General features: G+C 42.4%; 1 protein-coding gene across 1 annotated transcript; it reads right to left on the reverse strand.

Moving 5' to 3' along the window:
• Positions 1-1,218: 1,218 nt before the first annotated feature.
• On the reverse strand, positions 1,219-4,865 carry LOC147865034 (4-hydroxybenzoate geranyltransferase 2-like). Its single transcript, XM_087318602.1, has 6 exons — positions 4,477-4,865; positions 3,818-3,953; positions 3,583-3,704; positions 2,704-2,773; positions 1,574-1,723; positions 1,219-1,443 (listed from the first exon to the last, which is right to left on the reverse strand). The coding sequence occupies exons 1-6, from the start codon at positions 4,863-4,865 to the stop codon at positions 1,219-1,221; spliced, it is 1,092 nt and encodes a 363-aa protein (XP_087174728.1).
• Positions 4,866-19,967: the final 15,102 nt, after the last annotated feature.

The raw sequence follows: 19,967 nt of genomic DNA on the forward strand, positions 1-19,967 counted from the left end.
TCTGTCAATAGTGCTTGCTTGAGGGCTAACTGCCATTTCCTAATAAATGCATCAATTCCTTCACTTTCTTCCAGTTACAATGTGACAAGGTGTCTAATGGTGTTGATCTTTGTTGTTCTGTCTGAGGATTCGTGGGATTCCTTCAAGGCATCCCATATTTCTTTTGATGTTTCTAAATCTTTTACAGAATCTATTTGTTCATTGGTTAGATCCATAACTAATTCCATGCGTGCATCTAAATCTTTTTTTTTCTATTCTATTGATTTTGGGATGGTTGTAGGCTTTGGTATTATACCTTTCACAATGTTGATTATTTGTGCTCTTTCGAGGATTAGAGTCATCCTTAATTTCCACATTCTATAATTTTTGTCATTGAGTTTCTCCATGGTGTATTTTCGTGTCTTTGATGTTGTTTTGTTTGGTGGACTTCTGTTAGACTCCATCTTCGTAGATCTTCTGGATTGATCTTCTTGATGGTTGTTCCTTAATTCCTATTGGAAGGCTCTAATACCATGTAGGAATTTAAAGTACTATCTAACAAAGGATAACAAGTTGATACATATGACTTAATATTATGAAGAAAGAAAGATTACATTGTATTCATGGTAGATGTTACATTTAATAGGCAATAGAGATCATAAGGAAGTTTGTAATGGGAATGTTCATTGTGTTCAAAACTCACATGAATATAACTTTCTAACTAATAATTGTGTGAACAAAAGTCACGTTAATAGGTGGTTACGTTATTTTTATTTTCTTTATTTATGATATACTTGTGATTTATAATAACGTCTTATTTCTAATATTAATATTCTAACAATAAAGCCAATCTTATCTACGCAACCAACTTCCCAACGACGATTCCGGCAAACACAATCGCGCCGAACCACTGGTTGGAAACAAATCTTAAACAAAGGGACATCCAAAGTTAGGAAGAAGAAGTTAGTGCTCAAGACTACCATTATCCAATTCCTCTACAAACAAAATGAGAAGATACAGACATATAGACAAACTGAGAAGTTACTTACTTCGAGTTGCAATCAACAGGATTATTGATGTCAACAGTTGCTATTTGCCAATATAGATGGATGGCCGCAGCCAAGGTGCTACAATAGAAAGGCCACCCTCCTATTTGATTGTAATTATCCACAATGAATTGATTAGTCTCAGCTCAATGAATATATTAGTGATTAACACGAATTCGATTGTTCCTCACTGTCACAAGATTCCGAAACATTCACTAAAGGGTTCATACCAATCCCAATGCTTAAAGGCAGAAAAAATACAAGGAGAAATTAGATGGATACCTAGGCCATTAATGTATCCTGCTAATAGGAGTGAACCAATGGTGATAGCAGCAAAACTTGTAAGCCATGATTGTGTCCCATCTCCAAAATATAAAGCTGTGGATTTCACACCCACTTTGACATCATCACTCTTGTCCTGAATGATCATCATCATAACATTCCAAATAAAAAATGCTTCCCTATCTATTCATACATCACAAGATTGAATGTAAATAAAAATAATCTTTATAGGAATAATCATATTAATAACATTCAAAAGGACCAACCTGATGCGCATAGATTGTGTCGTATACTAAAGTCCAGCAAATACAAGCAAGGTAAAGTGGGGCAATCACAGGAATTTGGATGCTCCCTTTCAATGCAGCCCAGCCTAGTAGAGCACCCCAATTTATTGTCAAACCTAGGAATGCTTGAGGCTACACCCACATACTTTGTCATAAGTTGTTGTAAGCTTTGCTTCATCGATATTATAGAAAACTATGAGTATCTTGAACAATCTCCAATTCTTGGAGAAGGATAGCCATACATATTATACCAAAACATTTCCTTTCAATTAAGCCCCACATTTATGATATGTTTTGTACTCAGATGTAACACAAATAAACGAGACAAGCAACACATGATTTTACGTGGAAAACCCAGATTCTAGGGAAAAACCACGGTGAACAAAGATTTCCACTATGAGACAGAGAAAAATACAATCATAGAATGATGGAACCTGATTGAGTATGAATGTACTCCCAGGTTGTTGTTTGAAATCACAGTTTCAGGTGAGGACTATTTCCCTCTTTCGATGCTTTCAACGCTTCTTTATTCTGTCTCTCTTCTCTTCTCTATTTCACCCTTCTTCTCTAGCTTTCTCACACACTCAGGTGTAGAGGTATGTCTCTCTCACTCTCACTTTCACAACCACCACTATGTTAGCACACACTTCTGTTCTTCTTCGTTGCATCGTGTTTTCTCACTAGCGGGCTCACTACAAAATAAGTTCACTCTCATGCTTCTCTCACAGTTTTTACTCTCTGTAAGTTATCCCACATACATATGCAGCTAATACAACTATATCTATATATACTAACCTAACTCACACTTATATATATATATATATATATTCGTCCATTCGACCGAACTTCCATTCATTTTCGGCTTTTCGGCTAATTTCGGCCAGCTGACTCTCGTTTCAGCTTTTCGATCGATTTCGGCCAGCCGACTCTCGTTTCGGCTTTTCGGCTGATTTCAGCCAACCGACTCATTTCGGCTTCTCGGCCGATTTCGGCTTTTCAGTCAACTCCCCCATAAGGAGGGACAACCGTACATAACAGTTTACTTTAGAATTTATTCACCAAAACCTGTAGTCATGAAAGATCATCCAAATATCGTCTATTAACTACCATACCCAATAAGTGAATCGCTTAAAGAGAGGATAGGCTCCCACAAATAAGAGATTTGTTGCTCCCAAAATTTGACTGAAAAAAACACAAAGATGACATTTAGATCTCCAACTTGATCAAAATTAATTGGTAACACAAAAAAGAAGAACCGATATGATTCGTGTATGTTTTTTCACATCAAATAAATATAGAAATGATCTTGAAACTATTACTAAATATTCATGCATTCCTATCTATCTATCTCTCTTTTTTGGTGAAAACACACAATTATATTAATAAATGTGTGTGAAAAACACTACTTACAATTGATCATTTTTTGTTTTTTTGCATATGGGATTAGCTTTAAAGTGTCGTGAACTAACAATGGGTAATTGCTTCTTTTGCACTATTCAAATGGAAGATAGTACTCATTGATTTATACAATGTCCGATTGCTTTTCAGATTTGGAGTTACATTTCTCAAATTTGGCAAGTTTTACCACGGTGTTATTTGACACCTGATAATGGGTGTTTGCAGAATTTACACAGGTTGACCCAAAATCAGAGATGGAGATCATTTTTTTTGTATTTCTGAGATATTGGGGATTGCATCATAATTGAAACATGTGCAACGTTTTGTATTCGATGGTAGACATGGAGTGTAAGCATATCTACAAAATTTGAAGGGAGTACTAATATGGTAATTTTCTATTGGAGCAAGTGGAAATTCTTTACTCAGTAGAGCGTTCGTCTTGCCTATTGGCAATTCAACATGTTCCACTACCCATGTGGTGTAATTAGTAGGTAACCATACTCCATTCTCTCTCTCTATATATATATGTGTGTGTATTGTATATCGTTAATGTCTAAGTTATATAGTTGAATAGTTGCATGAAACCTACTAACCTGAACTCATTGAATTGCAAAAGGATTCCTCGATGTAACAATAATTGAATGACAAGGAAGCATAGACCTTGGAATGGTGTAACAACCCCAGAAGCAATGGGTCGCGATTTCGTTCTCTCCACCTACATACAATCGAGGAGCTGTGAAAATATAAGTCGATGATTAAAGTCTTCGGCCCTATATAATTTTGTTGATGAGCACAAAGGATCCAAATCATAAACAAATTTGATGTCACCTGGCGATCATAATCTCGATCTAAGAGATCATTAATAGTACAAGCAGCACCTCGCAAAATGATAGAAGCCACTCCAAACAATGCAAGGGCATAGAAGTCCGGAAGACTTCCATTTGGTGCAGCTAGTGCAATTGACCTGATATACATACATATATATATGTGTGTGTGTGTGTGTGTGTGTGTATAAAGACCATGGATTGATTTTAAAGTTATTCGGAATCTTGTCCAAACCAAATCTAACGTTTCAGGAAGCATGTAATCATAGTTAGAACCTTTTGGCTTTAGTTTGAGGTAGGTTTGGTGGTTTCCAAGTATGTAAATGAAAAGGATTGATTTATATAAAATTGATATGATGATTGATTGATTTTCAAGGGAAGTCTGTGATCTGTATAAAGGGAAGGATCATCAAAACAAATTCACATGCTTTTCATGTGTATATGATAATGGATCGGTTATCTATCTAATATACCCAAAATTCTGCCTTTTCTATAAATGGGAATAATTTGGCTGGAGTGATTCACAAAAGGAGGTGTCCAGTGAATGGTTTCTATACCCTGTGATGAATTGATCTAAAAGCGGATTGGTGTCTCATAATCATCGAGAAATTAAGTGATTTGGGGGAGGGGGGGAAGGAGGAGGAACCAAGAAACACAGTTTACCAGGCATAGGGCCAAGCAAAGAGCCAGGTGCCGATAGGTTTATCAAGCCGAGCCAACAGAGCGAAAGGCCGGATGGGCGCAGGAAGAAAAGTTTCGATCCACGAAGAAGAAGCAGAAGTTGGATGAGTAGGAGGAAGAATGGCGGGTGAGGAATCGCCTGCGGCACATGCTCGTGTGCGTCCCAAGGATGGACGGGGACTGGAACCGGGACCGGCACACATGCGGCCGAGATGGGGAAGGACGCGCGATGAAGAGGAGGAATGGAGGAGGAGGAGGAGGGAAGAGATGGAAGTATTTGGGGAGGATTTGGCGAGGATATTGCGAGGCGGAGGACGAGGAGGAAGAGTAGGTTTGAGGAAGTGAGGCATTATCATAATATTTGCAGCCATGGAAGCTAACTTCAGGCAATAGTAGTAGTAGTAGTAGTAGTAGTAGTAGTAGTAGTAGTAGTTATGGTTAGTAGTTATAGTTAGCACTCGCAGCAGCAGTAGTTAGTTGTAGTTAGTAGAAGGAGAAGAAGAAGAAGCAGAAGAAACGTGGACGGCTTGACTTAATGCTAAAATGCACAAGTCATTCCTGGAATAATAAATACATTTTATTGTTGTTGACATTGGGCCCAGTCCGCAGTACCAATAAACCTTTTTCCCCTTTTCTTTTAAGTTGTTAGACTTTCCCTTTGGGCTTAAAAGTTCTTAAAAAATTTCACGGTTCTTAAAAGTTGCTAGATTTCTTAGAATGTGCAATGTGTGGCAACCAAATACTAAACTACACCGTAAAACGTGTTTTGTATATATAATGGTCGAACAACCATGTGAACCGAACAATGATTGATCACAACACCGATTACAGTTATGTGATTGATTTTACAAAATACATAAACGTGATTTGGAGGAAATGGAAGTAGAGATGTGAAAGGAACTTTAACTGATGGATACTAAAGGATCTTATTGTTTTTTACTAACAAGAATTCTTGACCAGTTCATATATATCTTTAACCTCGCACAGGATCAACACTTTGTTGCTCCTTTGGCATCTGTAAAGAGTGAAAAGAGAAACAATTTCCTAGATTCAACTTCCTAAGCTCTAGAATTTGTTGTATAAAGTTTCTACTTCTGGGCTTGTTTTGTATATATAATGGTCGAACAACCATGTGAACTGAACAATGACTGATCACAACACCGATTACAGTTATGTGATTGGTTTTACAAAATACATAAACATGATCACAATTATGCCCAACATAGACCTAGAGATCTAATCATAATTGGGTCTCAAACCAACATCAATAAGTTGAGAAGAAAAGAGCATGAATTGACTCACAAGTCTTTGATTCATATTCCATCATCCCATATTATGGTTATGTGGCATATAGATTTTGTGTTTAAACAATGACTAATAATGTAATCTCAAATCATGATTATGCGCCATTTTATAGATTTTTTTACCACTAATCATTCATAGGTTAGTGATATTGATTACTTGTAGTGCAATGTTAATTCTTGAGCTACTTTCAATTTTCTAAAATTTTCATATAGGGTGAGGTCACTTTTTTTTAATGTTCAATATTTTTTTTCTTTGTTAGCTAACTCATGAGGGAAATCGCAAGTACCATTTCTAGAGGGCCGACTCCACAAACTCCATAGAATGTACTCTATCTATGTTGCTACCTCATCTCGTGCTAAATTGTTTTTTGGTATGTGGTAAAATATAAATTTAACATGTTTCGGTTGTACGAAAGTGGTCGGGTAAAATTTTTCATTTCCGGTTAGGATCATAAGCAGCAGGAAAAATTCCGGTAGGGGTTAAAAACTTTGCCCAACACTGTACACCACCTCTGTCACTTATTCATAGAATCACAAACCTCCTTCATATTTTAATTCCCTCTTTCCCCCGTTTTTCCCTATGTGTATGTGTCCTGCTCCTTGCTCACTAATTATGCGACATCTCCTGCTCACTGCTTTAAGGTAAGCATTTTGCCTATTTTTCTATTTGAAGAAGATGGTTAATCTAACTAAACTCAAATTAAATTAAAGCACCACCAAAAAGAAAATGGGACCGACTCAATCTTTTGCTAAATCTTTTTCGCTTTTCCCTATTTTTCTCGTTTTCAAGGGCTCTTGAAGCTTTGGCTTTTGGGTATTCCCCATGGGCACTCCAATTTTGTGCGACAACTCCCCCAACCCCTTCCTTTTTTTTAAACTTTGTTGATTGACACTTTGCTGTCGTGGCCCCACTTCAAGGCGTAATCACGTCGTCATGGTCGTTGAGAGAGACACATGAGATAAAAGCTGACATATTTGTTGAGGAAGACCGAATGGGCACCACCCCAAGGAGATATATCATGAGTTCAATAGATACACGAGAACAAACCTTTTGCTTTGGTACCGTAAAACCATTTTGACAAAATGTACCTTATTGGGAATATAGACATGTCACATGACCAAACTTGTTATGTGTATCTCCTTTTCATTTTCCATTTGGTCATGTTAATTCTCATTCTTCGAATAAGCTATAAACGCATGTTTTGATCTTAGTGGCCACAAGAGTCTCCTTGTGAACTCTAATGCATTTCTTCTTCCATTCATATTCCCAACTAGCCTATCTACCATTCTCATGAATAATGTCGTTCTTGAGGTTATTTAACTTTTAACCTTGTACCATTTTCATGATTGGTGCCTTGGTTTATGTCACATCCTTTCATGTGTTTCAGAAGTTAATGCTTGTCAAGTACCAAACTTAAGCCTTGTCTAAGTTCTGCAATCAAATAATACACAAAATATGGTAAATGTGGGAATATTGGCAAAAATAGATTCAAGTATTCAACTTTTGATGATTGTCAAGTAGTCTTACGTAATCATGAACAAAGTCAAGCTTTAGACAAAATTAAGTTTTGATAGTTTGTCATATGCAATGTTGGGCAAAGTCTCTAGCCCCTATTGGAAATTTTCCTGATTCTTATGATCCTAACCATAGTTTAAACATAATAACCAACCACTTTCACTAGGGAGGGAAAGGGCTCCCTTAGAGTTACATGGCCTTGTATATAAGGCCTCAAGGTGACAATAAGGTTTTGTGAGCTTTGTAGATCTTTTTTAAAAGATTTTGGCCCACACGATTCCTTTACTAGTTGATCTTCAAAAAGGTACACTTTACGTACCCCCTTCGAGCACTCTATCATTACAAGAATGTTGGCTGAATCTAAATCTTCGTAGTCAAATCATAGAATACAGCCATACATAAATGCGGTGTCATTTTCAAGCTAACCGTCGCCCTTCTTCTTTGTTGTATACAACACAACTTTTTTCTTGGAATCGACGTACTGCATACACCATTCCTTGTCCGTTAGATCACGGTCAGGAAGGTCCTCACCACCAGTAGCAGCTAACATTTTCTTTTGGCTAATATCATCAGATGGTTGAGATTTTGTCTCCTAGTTGAAGAGAAGCTTTTTTCCTCTCTTCATGTTTTGAGGAACTATTTGTTTCTGGGTCTCAATTGGAGAGCCCTGAATCCGGAGCTTTATTTTCTTCACAGGTCGGTCCGACAAGTTCTCAAACGACCTATTTAAGAAAAGACGTGCAAAAATATAAGTTAGGTGGTTGCCTAGATTAAGGTTACATATTAAAATATACATAAGTAGACCAAGACAAAAACTAATAAGCGATTTGTGCTAAACTCTAAATATCAATCATACTTTTTGTGAACATGATAGACCTTTATTGTGAATTTAAATCTAGTAAGGGCTATTCAACTTCAAATATTATATATCTTAATAATTATACAAGGATATGTATCATATTAGAGGGTAGGTATGGCTTATATTGATTCCATATCCCATATTGTTGAGAATTTTAATACGATAGACTTGAATTTGGTATCATAAAGGTAATTCGTGGGTTATTTTCTATTATTTTACGCTATTATAGGTCATAAAACCTTTTTAAGTAAGGCCGCTAAATGTTACAAAATGTAGCAAATGTCACTTAAAAAGTTTGAATTGGACATAAAATTGGTATATTTTCACACATATACCAAATTATTACCCCAAAGACACAATATTCATGTTTAAAGTTTGTGTTTTATATAGTAACTCGATACATCGTATCAAGTTCATGTATAAAACACAAACTTTAAACAGGAACTTGATACGGCGTATCACGTTTCTGTATAAAACACATACTTTACATAGGAACTCGATACGGTGTATTGAGTTCGTGTATGTAATACAAAATTTAAACACGAACTCGATACACCGTATCGAGTTCTTGTATAAAACACAAACTTTAAAAAGGAACTCGATACGTCATATCGAGTTCCTGTATATAACACAAACTAATAATAGGAACTCGATATGGCGTATCGAGTTCCTGTATAAAACACAAACTTCAAACAGGAACTCGATACGTCGTATCGAGTTCTTGAGTGCTAAAACATATTTACAAAAATGTTCGTACTGCCAGGCAGTTACCTGGATTCTCGGCGCTCGATTTTCTTCGAAGACATGATTCTCGTTGTGGATGCTTACGGGGAGATGACGATTTGGTGCTGCGTGCTATGGGTTGTTTGTGCTCTGTGTGCTCGTGTGCTCTGTTTTGCGTGTGAGTGATTGCAAAATGAGGAGGTCTTCTTATTTATAGGGATTGGCCACTATGGTGAAAGTAACCACAGTTACTTTAACTAGGGTTGGTAAGCTTAAGGTTAGTTAGTTAGACCTAAGAAAGAGTTTCTTTGACCTTAGGACACTTTATTTAGTACATAATCTTGAATGTACCAATGACTCTCTAATGGATTTGAATTAAATGATGTTTATGAATGAATTAATGATTAAATACTCAAATTAACATATTAATGATTATTTTATACTCAAACTAACATACAATGCCTTTGAAGGTTATAAAGAAAACAATGATAGAGGTTCATGAATGAACCAATGATTGAATACTCAAAGCAACATTTTTATGACTCTCTAATGTTTTGTATTAAAGATGTGGCCATGAATAAACCAATGATTGAAAAGGCTTATATTTAAAATGGTGGGCATGAATGAACCAATTATTGAGAAGTTCTATATTAAATATGGGTGCCATTAATTAACCAATGATTTTAACTTTAAACCAACATATATATGACTTGGTAATGATTGTAATTATATTATACTTCATGGCTAAAGTAAATTTAATTTAAATTATATATTATAGGATTAATAAGGTATAAAATATAATTGATTCAACTTTATACTGACTAGTTTAATTAATTATTAATATGTTGAATAAAATTATTATATTAAAAATAATATCTTTATTTATTGTATTAATATAATATTAAATAATATAGACATTATATTGAGGGAGCTTCTGTTTAGAGAGGAGTTTATGTTTAGAGAGGAGCTTATCAGCTTTTTATATTAGCCCAAGCACATAACTTAAAGAGCTCTGTGTGGACCTTAAGCCATGAGTGAAGACTCACCGTTCTCGATTGAAGAATATTGTTTGTCATTAGACTCTTTGTTTTCTACCGAAGAGTATTGTCTGTCGACAGACTCACCCATTTATATCGAAGAGTATTGTCTGAGCTCATCTTCACCTACACCACATGTGAATAATGACACATGTGAAGAGTTCTCTATTGAAGAATACGATATTAATAAAGATACGGAGAATGAAGGTAGTGCTAATGAAACATCAAATATCATGGGCGATGGTCACAACAAAGAATTGGATTGTAACAAGGTTACCCCAACTTCTATGCAGGAAGAGAAATCTGGAAGCCTTGTGCATATTAGAAGAATCCCACGTAGAATTTGTTTGGCCAAATTTAACTTGGTGACATCAGATAAGCCGATTGGATTTGATGTCAACAAAATTTGTTGTGCCCGTGGTTGTATGTCTATGATTGGAAAATCAAAGTTGTGAGAATTAAGGCGATACTGATTTTCGATGACCGGTGATGAGCAAGACACTTACCTCGGGTCACATATGCAACTAGTGTCTTACAAATGTACATGGATCAAAATATCATTCGAGTATTATATCTTCCATGCACAACAGATATATAGAGTTGCATTCAAAATTGCGTTATGTGTTAGTAACATGCGGCTACATAGAGTACAACAACATCTACTTAGCGGGGATCATATGCTCAATTGTAAAGAGGTTCCAAGTATGAAAGGTGCAATTGGAAGACATGTTATTGGTTGGATGAAAAGTTACTTTCAGTTAAATTGTGAAGTAATGCCCACTACAGGTAAGATGCACCTCTCTGATAATTACACATGTCGGGAAGTTTATGATGTCTATCGATCAGATGTGGTGGGCTCACGTAATAAATCTATCACATATAGCCAATTCACAAGATTATGGAGAGCTCAATTTTCAAATGTTATCATTCCACGTAAAGTATGCATGGGGTATTGCTCCATTTGTGCAAATCTTAAAATTTTGGCTAAAGGTGCAAAGACATTAATGGAAAAGGATATGAGTAAGAAGTTACTATAGGAGCATCGTGAGGCACAATCGTTAGAACGAAAGAAGGCGATGCATCATAGAGAGAAGTGTTTGAAGAGGCCCGAACAATACATGTGCTTAATGATAGATGGCATGGACTAGAAGAAGACGTGTTTGCCGCATATGCGGAGGCTCCCCAAAGACATCAATGATGAGTGTCTTGTTCAAATGCACTTGGTGGGATGCTTGGCTTATAATAGGTCTGTTGAACCTCACGTCTTCATTACATACCCCAATGTTCACAATGACCCTAACCTAACAGTTACAGTGATTCACCGAGTTTTGATGTCTTGGGGCCAACCATTCCCCCCTGTTCTATACATTCAATTGGACAATACTACTAGAGAGAACAAAAATTCAACTGTGTTTGGCTATCTAAGTATGTTGGTCAACCAAGGATTGTTTAGAAAAGTGAAAGTCAATTTTCTTTTGGTTGGCCACACACATGATCATATAGATAAGATGTTTAGCACATTCTCCAGATAGTTGTCTCGGCATGATGCTTTCACATTACCAAAACTATTTGATGTCATTTGTGATGCATATACGCCACGCCCAAAAGTATTACACTTGAAGGAGGTATATGACTTTAAGAGATATATATCAGATGGGGTTGTTTGATTGGTACATCCAAGGATGATGAGGAGGAATCCTCATTGTATATTAGTTATAGTAGTGATTCTCCGTAAAGGAGTGATCATGAATGTATTTCTGGCTATTAAGTGTAACTACATGTTGGGAGACAGGTCCCTCCGGATGGTGCAGACCTGGTGAGAACTGGACGAGGAGTACTCAACTACGGAGAGCCGGATGGTGCAGACCCGGTGAGAACCGGACAAGGAGTACCCGGCTACGGAGAGCCGGATGGTGCAGACCCGGTGAGAACCGGATGAAGAGTACCCAACTACAGAGATCCGGATGGTGCACACCCAGTGAGGACCGGATGAGGAGTACCCGGCTACGGAGAGCCGGATGGTGCAGACCCGGTGAGGAGTGATCACCGGATGAAGAGACATATTTGTAAATATGTTTATGAGAGTCCATCATGGCTATATTTGTAAATAGCCGAAAAGTCATATTAGTATAAATATGACTTAGGGCAAACTTTTAGAGTGAGTAGTTGTTATTCTTGTTGGTGCAAGGAGAGAGAGAGCGCGGAACTGTGTACAGAGAGAGAGAGAGAGAAAGAGGTCGTTGCCTCTGTTGTAACCGCCGCCTGTGGCGAGGATCGTGAGCACGAGGTCGTTGCCTCCGTGAACTCACTGTTGTATATTCTAGCATAGTGATAGTTTGCAGCCTGTGGGCTGCTGTGGTTTTTCCCTTAGTTTGGGTTTTCCACGTAAACATCTTGCGTACTCGTCTCTTCTCTTGTATCATGCATTCATTCCCGTTTTCTGTGTATGATTCTAAGCTCGGTTGTGGCCGAGCGTTGTGTATAGGGAGCGTGCAGTTCCCGTCAAGTGGTATCAGAGCGAAACGACACAGAAAATGGACGAATCGTTTGGCAACATGTTCAAGCTCACCGGCTCCAACTATTCGGTGTGGAAGTCGAAGATTAGGGACATGCTCGTGGTTAAAGACCTCTGGCTGCCGGTTCAGTTCGGGGACAAGAGACCGGACAAAATAGACGCCGCGATATGGGAGGTGATGCACATGAAGACAACGGCATACATACGGTGCTTCATCGACATTAGCCTATACAACAACTTCAATGAAGAGAGCAAGGCTCATGAGCTCTGGGAGAAGATCGGCATTATGTTTCAAAACAAAAATGTTGTCAATCAGGTTTCGGTATTCCGGAAGCTAGTAAGACTCCGGTACCAAGATGGCTCCAGCATGGCGGAGCACATGAATGCCTTCCAGGGGTTGATACACCAGGCAACATCATTGGAAGTACCTCTTGCCGACGAGGTACTAGCGCTACTCCTGCTCGGTTCCCTCCTGGATAGCTGGGAGACATTAGTTGTCATTTTGGGCAACGCCGGGCCGGAAGGAAAGCGGTTATCCCTAGCAAGAGTGAAGTCGAGCTTGCTAGATGAGGAAGCGCGTCGGAAAGATAAAGATACGAGCTCCGACTCCAAAGCGCTCCTTACCGAATCGGAACACGGAAGACAAAGAAACCGTAGTCCCCAGAACCGGGAGAAGTCGGGGACACGGTCAAAGTCAAGGGGGAGGCCTACTTGCTTCTATTGTGGCAAGCCGGGACACTTCTAGAAGAACTGTCAGCATTTCCAAAAGGACAAGGAAACCGACGGTACCGATTTGAAGAGGATACTGGACCGGAACGGTAAAGACCGGAGGGGGCCGGACCGGAAGGGAACGACGGCAATCGCGGCAAGTGAAGAAGAGTTGATGCTCATCACCGAGGAGAGTGAGATAAACCTTGCCGGGGACGAGATGACCTGGGTGGTAGACTCCGGAGCGTCGTTCCACCTTACCCCGGACCGGAAATGCTTCTCATCCTACTCAGCCGGTGATCACGGCTGTGTCCGGATGGGGAATGAAGGTACATGCCGAATTGTCGGCATAGGAGATGTGTGGCTGACAACACCAACCGGATGCAAGTTGCTATTGAAGGATGTCTGACACGTTCCGGAGGTTCGTCTGAACCTGATATCAACCAGTCGGCTAGATGATGAAGGCTACACGGGTAGCATCCGGAACGGTGTCATGAAGTTCAGCAAAGGGAGCCTGATTGTGGCTCGGGCCCGGAAGGTCAACACACTGTACCTGATGAATGCCCGGTTATGTCCGGAAGAAGTGAACGTGGCATCCGACACTGCCGGTGAGCTGTGGCACAAGAGGCTGTATCATATGAGTGAGAAGGGGATGAAGAGGCTTGCAGAAGACAACCTCATTCCAGTGAAGAACGTGCACTTGGAGAAGTGCACTGATTGTTTGGCCGGTAAGCAAAACCGGACCTCCTTCCGACCAAGGCCACCGATGAGACATAATGCACCACTGGAGTTGATGCATACGGATGTGTGTCAAGTAGACACGAAGTCACATGCTGGAGCGCAGTACTTCGTGACATTCATAGATGACCACAGCCGGAAGCTGTGGGCCACATCGTTGAAGACGAAGGATTAGGTGCTATGCGTCTTCAAAGAGCTCCACGCGAGAGTGGAAAGAGAAACCGGCCGGAAGCTGAAGGCGGTCCGAGTAGATAACGGAGGTGAATACCGGGGGCAGTTCGAGGAGTACTGTAGCTCGAATGGAATCCGGCTCGAATTTACCGTGCCGAAGACGCCGGAACTAAACGGACTGGCCGAGAGGATGAACCGGACCATAATGGAGAGGGTCCGGAGTATGCTAGCGCATGCAAAACTACCCAAGAATTTTTCGGCTGAGGCATTGTCGACGGCGACATATATGATAAATAGATCACCCTCAATACCCTTGGACGGAGACACACCACAGAGAGTATGGACCGGTAAGGAAGTATCCTACTGGCATCTGAAGGTGTTCGGGTGTCTCGCGTACGTGCATGTAGCTAAGGGCCGGAGAGGAAAGTTAGATCCAAAGACCCGGCCATGCATATTCCTCGGTTACGGTGACGATGAGTTCGGCTACCGAGTGTGGGACCTGGTCGACAAGACGGTATTTCGGAGTCGAGATATGATCTTTATGGAGGACAAAACGCTCGCCGACTGGGAGTCGGAGAAGAAGATAATGAACTCCGAGTCGACCGGTAAGGATAGACTCTACAATGAACAGACCAAACCGGCAAGAGACCGGTTAGCACTCGAGGAGCCAGCCGGTTACGGTGAGGATATCGAACCGGCAGAAGAAGAAGTAGAGGAAGCTGAAACCAGAACCGGCCAAGACCCCGAATCCGATTCAGATGAAGAGCAAATAGAGGAGCCGGATACCGAAGCCGAGAGACAGAGATATCCTCTCAGAGAGAGAAGGTCCCCCCGGAGATTTCCGGATGCAGAGCATGTGCTGTTAACTGATGAGGGGGAGCCAGAAAGCTTCGAAGAAGCAAAGGATGACACCCACAGCCGAAAATGGTTAAGTGCCATGCAGGACGAGATGGATTCCTTGCATGAGAACCATACGTACGAATTGGTGGAGTTGCTGAAAGGAAAGCGGGCACTCCGAAATATGTGGGTGTACAAGTTGAAACCGGGAGATGCCGGCTACCCCCCGAGATACAAAGCCAGGATCGTGGTGAAGGGGTTCCAACAGAAGAAGGGCGTGGACTTCGACGAGATATTTGCCCCGGTAGTAAAGATGACCTCCATCCAGACGGTGCTGAGTATAGCGGTAAGCATGGACCTCGAGGTAGAGCAGCTGGACGTGAAAACGTCATTCCTTCACGGCGACCTCGAAGAGGAGATCTACATGCAACAACCGGAAGGATTCGTGGAGAAAGGGAAGGAGCACTTGGTTTGCCGGTTGAAGAAGAGCCTCTACGGGTTGAAGCAGCCCCCCCGGCAATGGTACCGGAAGTTCGACTCCTTCATGACTGATCAAGGGTACCACAAGACGCAGGCCGATCACTGCGTGTTTGTGAAGAAGTTCGAAGGAGGCGACTTCCTGATACTCCTTCTGTACGTGGACGACATGTTGATCGTCGGACGGGACCAAGCCAAAATACGGATGCTGAAGAAGGTGTCGAATACAAGTGTATAATGGACGTATTCACACTATCCCTTCGGGCCATTTGTGTAATTAGCATAAATGGTAGTTGCCCTAAGTCGGTCACTATATATAGTGACCTTGTAACCTTCTTGTAAGGTTGGGTGTTGTATTATTGCTTTGTTGAATAAGAAAGTCTTTTGTGTGTGTGTGTGTCTCTCTCTCTCTCTCTCTCTCTCTCTCTCTCTCTCTCTCTCTCTCTCTCTCTCTCTCTCTCTCTCTCTGTGCAACGACCTACAATCTGTCATACGCAGGTATACTCAACAGCAATCGAATGCTCCTTGATCTTCCGCATAGACGACCTCGTCCCCAACATCTGGTATCAGAGCCTGCACAGTAGTCGGTCCTTCAATCTGCTGTCGGCCGTCGTCTCAGCCTGCACAGCATTCGGTTTCCTGCGTCATTCGAAGAAGAGAGAAGAAGAAGAGAAACGAGGCTTGCATCTCATCGCGTTAGATCATCTTCGCTTGGAGTAAGCCAGCAGGTTGTACTCTGTCCCTTGTGATCGTAACCGCTCGAGGTGAAATCCCCTTGTGCAACATTGACACGATCGTGCTCCACCCGGTTAAACGGCATCCGAAGAGGTAATCAAACGCCGCTCATTGTAACCACTCGGTGCAGATCGGTCTTAAGACAACAACCCCAAATTCGTGCTTCATCTGGCTGATCGACATTCGGGAGGATCAGTTGGATCCGTCTCTCTCGTTGCTGCAGTCAACCGAAGCAGAATCGGTCCAGATAATCGGTTTCAATAATCGGTATTCGGCATATATATCCGAAACGAACTGGGCTCACTCCGACTCGGCAACATTCGGGAAGACCAGTCGGTTCTGTCCCTCAAGCTACCGGAGTCAATTCGAGCAAGTTCCGAAGCCGAACCGACTCGGGTTCAAATCCGACTAGAACGATATCGGGTGAGCCAACCGGCTGCACTCCAACAAGGTTCGTAGTCAACTCCGAACCGAGCTCCGTCAACCGAAACCAAATTTGATGGCATCAACATCCGGCTCGTCAGAAATGAGTCTACGCAAGTTCGATGGATCGAACTTCAACTTCTGGAAGGAACAAATGCAGGACTATCTCATAGTCAAGGGGCAAATCGATCCCATCGAAAATGAAGAACCTCCAGAAGGATACAAACCAATTGAGTGGCAGAAGCTGGACAGAATCGTCCGCGCCACGATTCGGATGCACCTATCGGAATCGGTATACTTTACGGTGCAATCGTGTATGACAGCATTCGAACTGTGGAAAACACTGTCGGACACTTACGAAAAGAAGGTCGCCGCAACAAAGATGTTTCTGATCCGGCGCCTCTACAACTTGCGGATGAAAGAATCCGACTCGGTTCAAGCACACCTCAATGAGTACGAAAGCATAAGCTCCCAAATCTCGTCACAGGGGACGGCAATCGAGGATGAACTCAGAGCAATGATACTCATGAGCAGCCTTCCCTCATCATGGGAAACTTTCGTCACAACCGTGTGCAACGCGTCAACCACGGCTGTTAAATACTCCGAAGTCACGAGCGCAATCCTGACCGAAGCAGCTCGGAGAAAGTCTTTCGCCAAAGACTCAACAGACGACACTTACGTAGTACAAGGTTCGACAGACCGATCGAACATACGAGGAAGAGATTCCTCACGGCCGCCGAACAATCAGCGAAGACGGAGCCAGTCACGGGATAACCGAATCTGCAACTATTGCAAGAAACCCGGACACATCAAAGCCGACTGCCGCGCACTCAAGAACAAGAACAACAAGAAGAGTGGCCGGCATGAGGAGATCAATTACGTCAGCTTCTCAGCTGATGTGCTACCAGACGACCCGAATATACTATCAATCGAAAATCCAGTCGAATCAAAAGTCCTACTCACGACTGAAGAGTCGAGCACATGGCTCTTAGATTCGGGCGCGTCATTTCACGTGACTCCTCATCGATCCCAATTTCGGCAATATACGATCCGTCACTCCGACTCAGTTCGAGTCGGCAACTCACAACACTGTGACATCATCGGAATCGGCACAGTAGAGCTCAACCTTGCAGGTGGCTCTACACTTGTACTCCACAATGTCCGACATGTACCCGAGCTCTCAAGGCCATTGATCTCAGTCGGACAACTAGATGAAGACGGCATTCGTGCCGGTTTTTCTTCGGGAGGGTGGACACTCCACAGGGGGAACCTCCTGCTTGCTAGAGGACCCAAGATACACTCACTATATCCGTTACATGTTACGCTCAGAGAGGGTAACCTATTTTTGGTGGATATTCCTGTGTCATCACTATGGCACAGAAGATTAGGACACCTCAGCAAGGCCGGCATTACGCATCTATCTAGAGCCGGATACATCCCTAAACTATCCTTCTCCGACCATCAATTCTGCGAGCATTGCCAGTATGGCAAACAAGCAGCCGCATCACACCCGACATCAGCACCAAGAGAAACGAGACCTCTTGATTTGGTCCACTCGGACGTCTGTGGCCCAATGCCGCATCAGTCTCTCGGCGGTGCCTCTTACTTCGTCACTTTTATTGACGATTCGACTCGAAAGGTGTGGGCTTATCCGATTCGCACCAAAGATCGGGTCTTCTCGATCTTCACCGATTGGCTCGCTATGGTAGAAAATCAAACCGACCGAAAGCTGAAATGCTTTCGGACAGACAATGGGGGAGAGTTCAAATCCGATGAATTCGTCAAATTCTGCCGACAACGCGGCATCCGACGTGAATTTACGGCACCACACAGCCCGGAGCAAAACGGGATTGCCGAACGCATGAATCGCACAATCCAAGAACGGATAGTTTCCATGCTCCAACACTCCGGACTGTCGGATGGCTTCTGGGCAGAGGCTCTACTCACGGCAGTACACATAATCAATATGTCGCCAAGTAGACCTCTAGGACTTCAAATTCCTCAGGAACGATGGATCGGCAGTAAGCCGAATTACGACAAGCTGAGGATCTTCGGATGCGAGGCGTACGCCCTTATTCCGAAAGATGATCGCCGAAAACTTGCACCTCGGTCCAGGAAATGCATTTTCCTTGGATATGGATCCGACGGCGAAATGGGATACCGACTCTGGGATCCCGAACGCAGACAAATCGTCCGAAGTTCGGACGTTGTGTTCAACGAGTCGGCTATGAATCCATCAGTCGAAAAACCGATCGAAGTCCGAAGGGTAACATTTTCCGATGTGCCGACCCTTCAAGAAGGCCCCGCTCTCAACACACGGTCAGCTTCACGGGTAGCTGAACCCTACACTACCGACTCGGACAACTCCGACTCGGCACAGCAGAACAATCCGCTTTCGGACCATCCGACCACGATACCCGATGCGACCAGTCCAATCATACCTCGACGATCCGAGAGACTGTCGCAACCTCCGGAGAGGTACTCTCCTGGAATTTTCTTCACCGACGCCGGCGAACCGACGTCTTACGAAGAAGCATCGACATCTGTCGATTCAGCCACCTGGCATCTGGCGATGGAGTCGGAAATGCACTCCATTCGGGCAAACAAGACTTGGGATCTGGTCGAATTACCTAAGAACCGACGTGCTCTTCCTTGCAAGTGGGTTTATCGACTAAAAGAGACGTCTGATTCGACCACCCCAAAGTACAAGGCCAGATTAGTTGCGAAGGGCTTCCGACAAGAATATGGCGTCGACTTCGACGAGATTTTTTCACCAGTGGTGAAAATGACAACCCTTCGTTTTCTACTCGGCGTAGTGGCAGCCGACAACCTGGAGCTGATTCAGCTAGATGTAAAAACAGCCTTCCTCCATGGTGATCTCGAGGAGGAAATTTATATGGAACAGCCAAAAGGCTTCGTGACAACTGGCCAAGAACATCTAGTCTGTCGACTCAGGAAGAGTCTATACGGCCTCAAACAGGCACCACGACAATGGTACAAGAAGTTCGACGACTTCATCCAATCGATCGGCTTCTCAAAAAGCGATGAGGACCATTGTCTCTTCACCAACACAGCTCAAGATGGATCACCCATCTTCCTCATCATTTACGTGGACGACATGCTAATTTCTGGACGCCACGCGGGCGAACTTGCCGATCTCATTCGGCAACTGCGGTTGAAGTTTGCCATGAAGGACCTCGGTCCGGCACGACACATACTCGGCATGAAGATTAGTCGGCATCGCGATAAACGACATCTTTTTTTGTCTCAGACCGACTATATCCGACGTGTCTTGGAACGCTTCAACATGCAATCAGCCAAATCTGCTTCAACCCCGCTCCCCATGAATCTTCGGCTCTCTCAGCGAGACTGCCCGACATCCGGCCCGGAGGGGGAAGATATGAAGTCGGTACCGTATGCACCGGCAGTC

The sequence above is a fragment of the Azolla caroliniana genome, unplaced genomic scaffold (assembly GCF_043228905.1).
Source record: "Azolla caroliniana isolate FFs.n. ecotype wild unplaced genomic scaffold, voAzoCaro1.0.p SCAF_4, whole genome shotgun sequence".
NCBI classification, from domain to species: domain Eukaryota; kingdom Viridiplantae; phylum Streptophyta; class Polypodiopsida; order Salviniales; family Salviniaceae; genus Azolla; species Azolla caroliniana.

Excerpts from the sequence above, each read along its gene's own strand:
- LOC147865034 (XM_087318602.1), bottom strand. The coding sequence starts at position 4,865 with ATGGCTGCAAATATTATGATAATGCCTCACTTCCTCAAACCTACTCTT. Across the intron at positions 1,724-2,703 it reads TTAAGCGATTCACTTATTGG|CCTCAAGCATTCCTAGGTTT; the intron begins GTATGGTAGTTA and ends ATGTGGGTGTAG. Across the intron at positions 1,444-1,573 it reads ACACAATCTATGCGCATCAG|GACAAGAGTGATGATGTCAA; the intron begins GTTGGTCCTTTT and ends ATGATCATTCAG.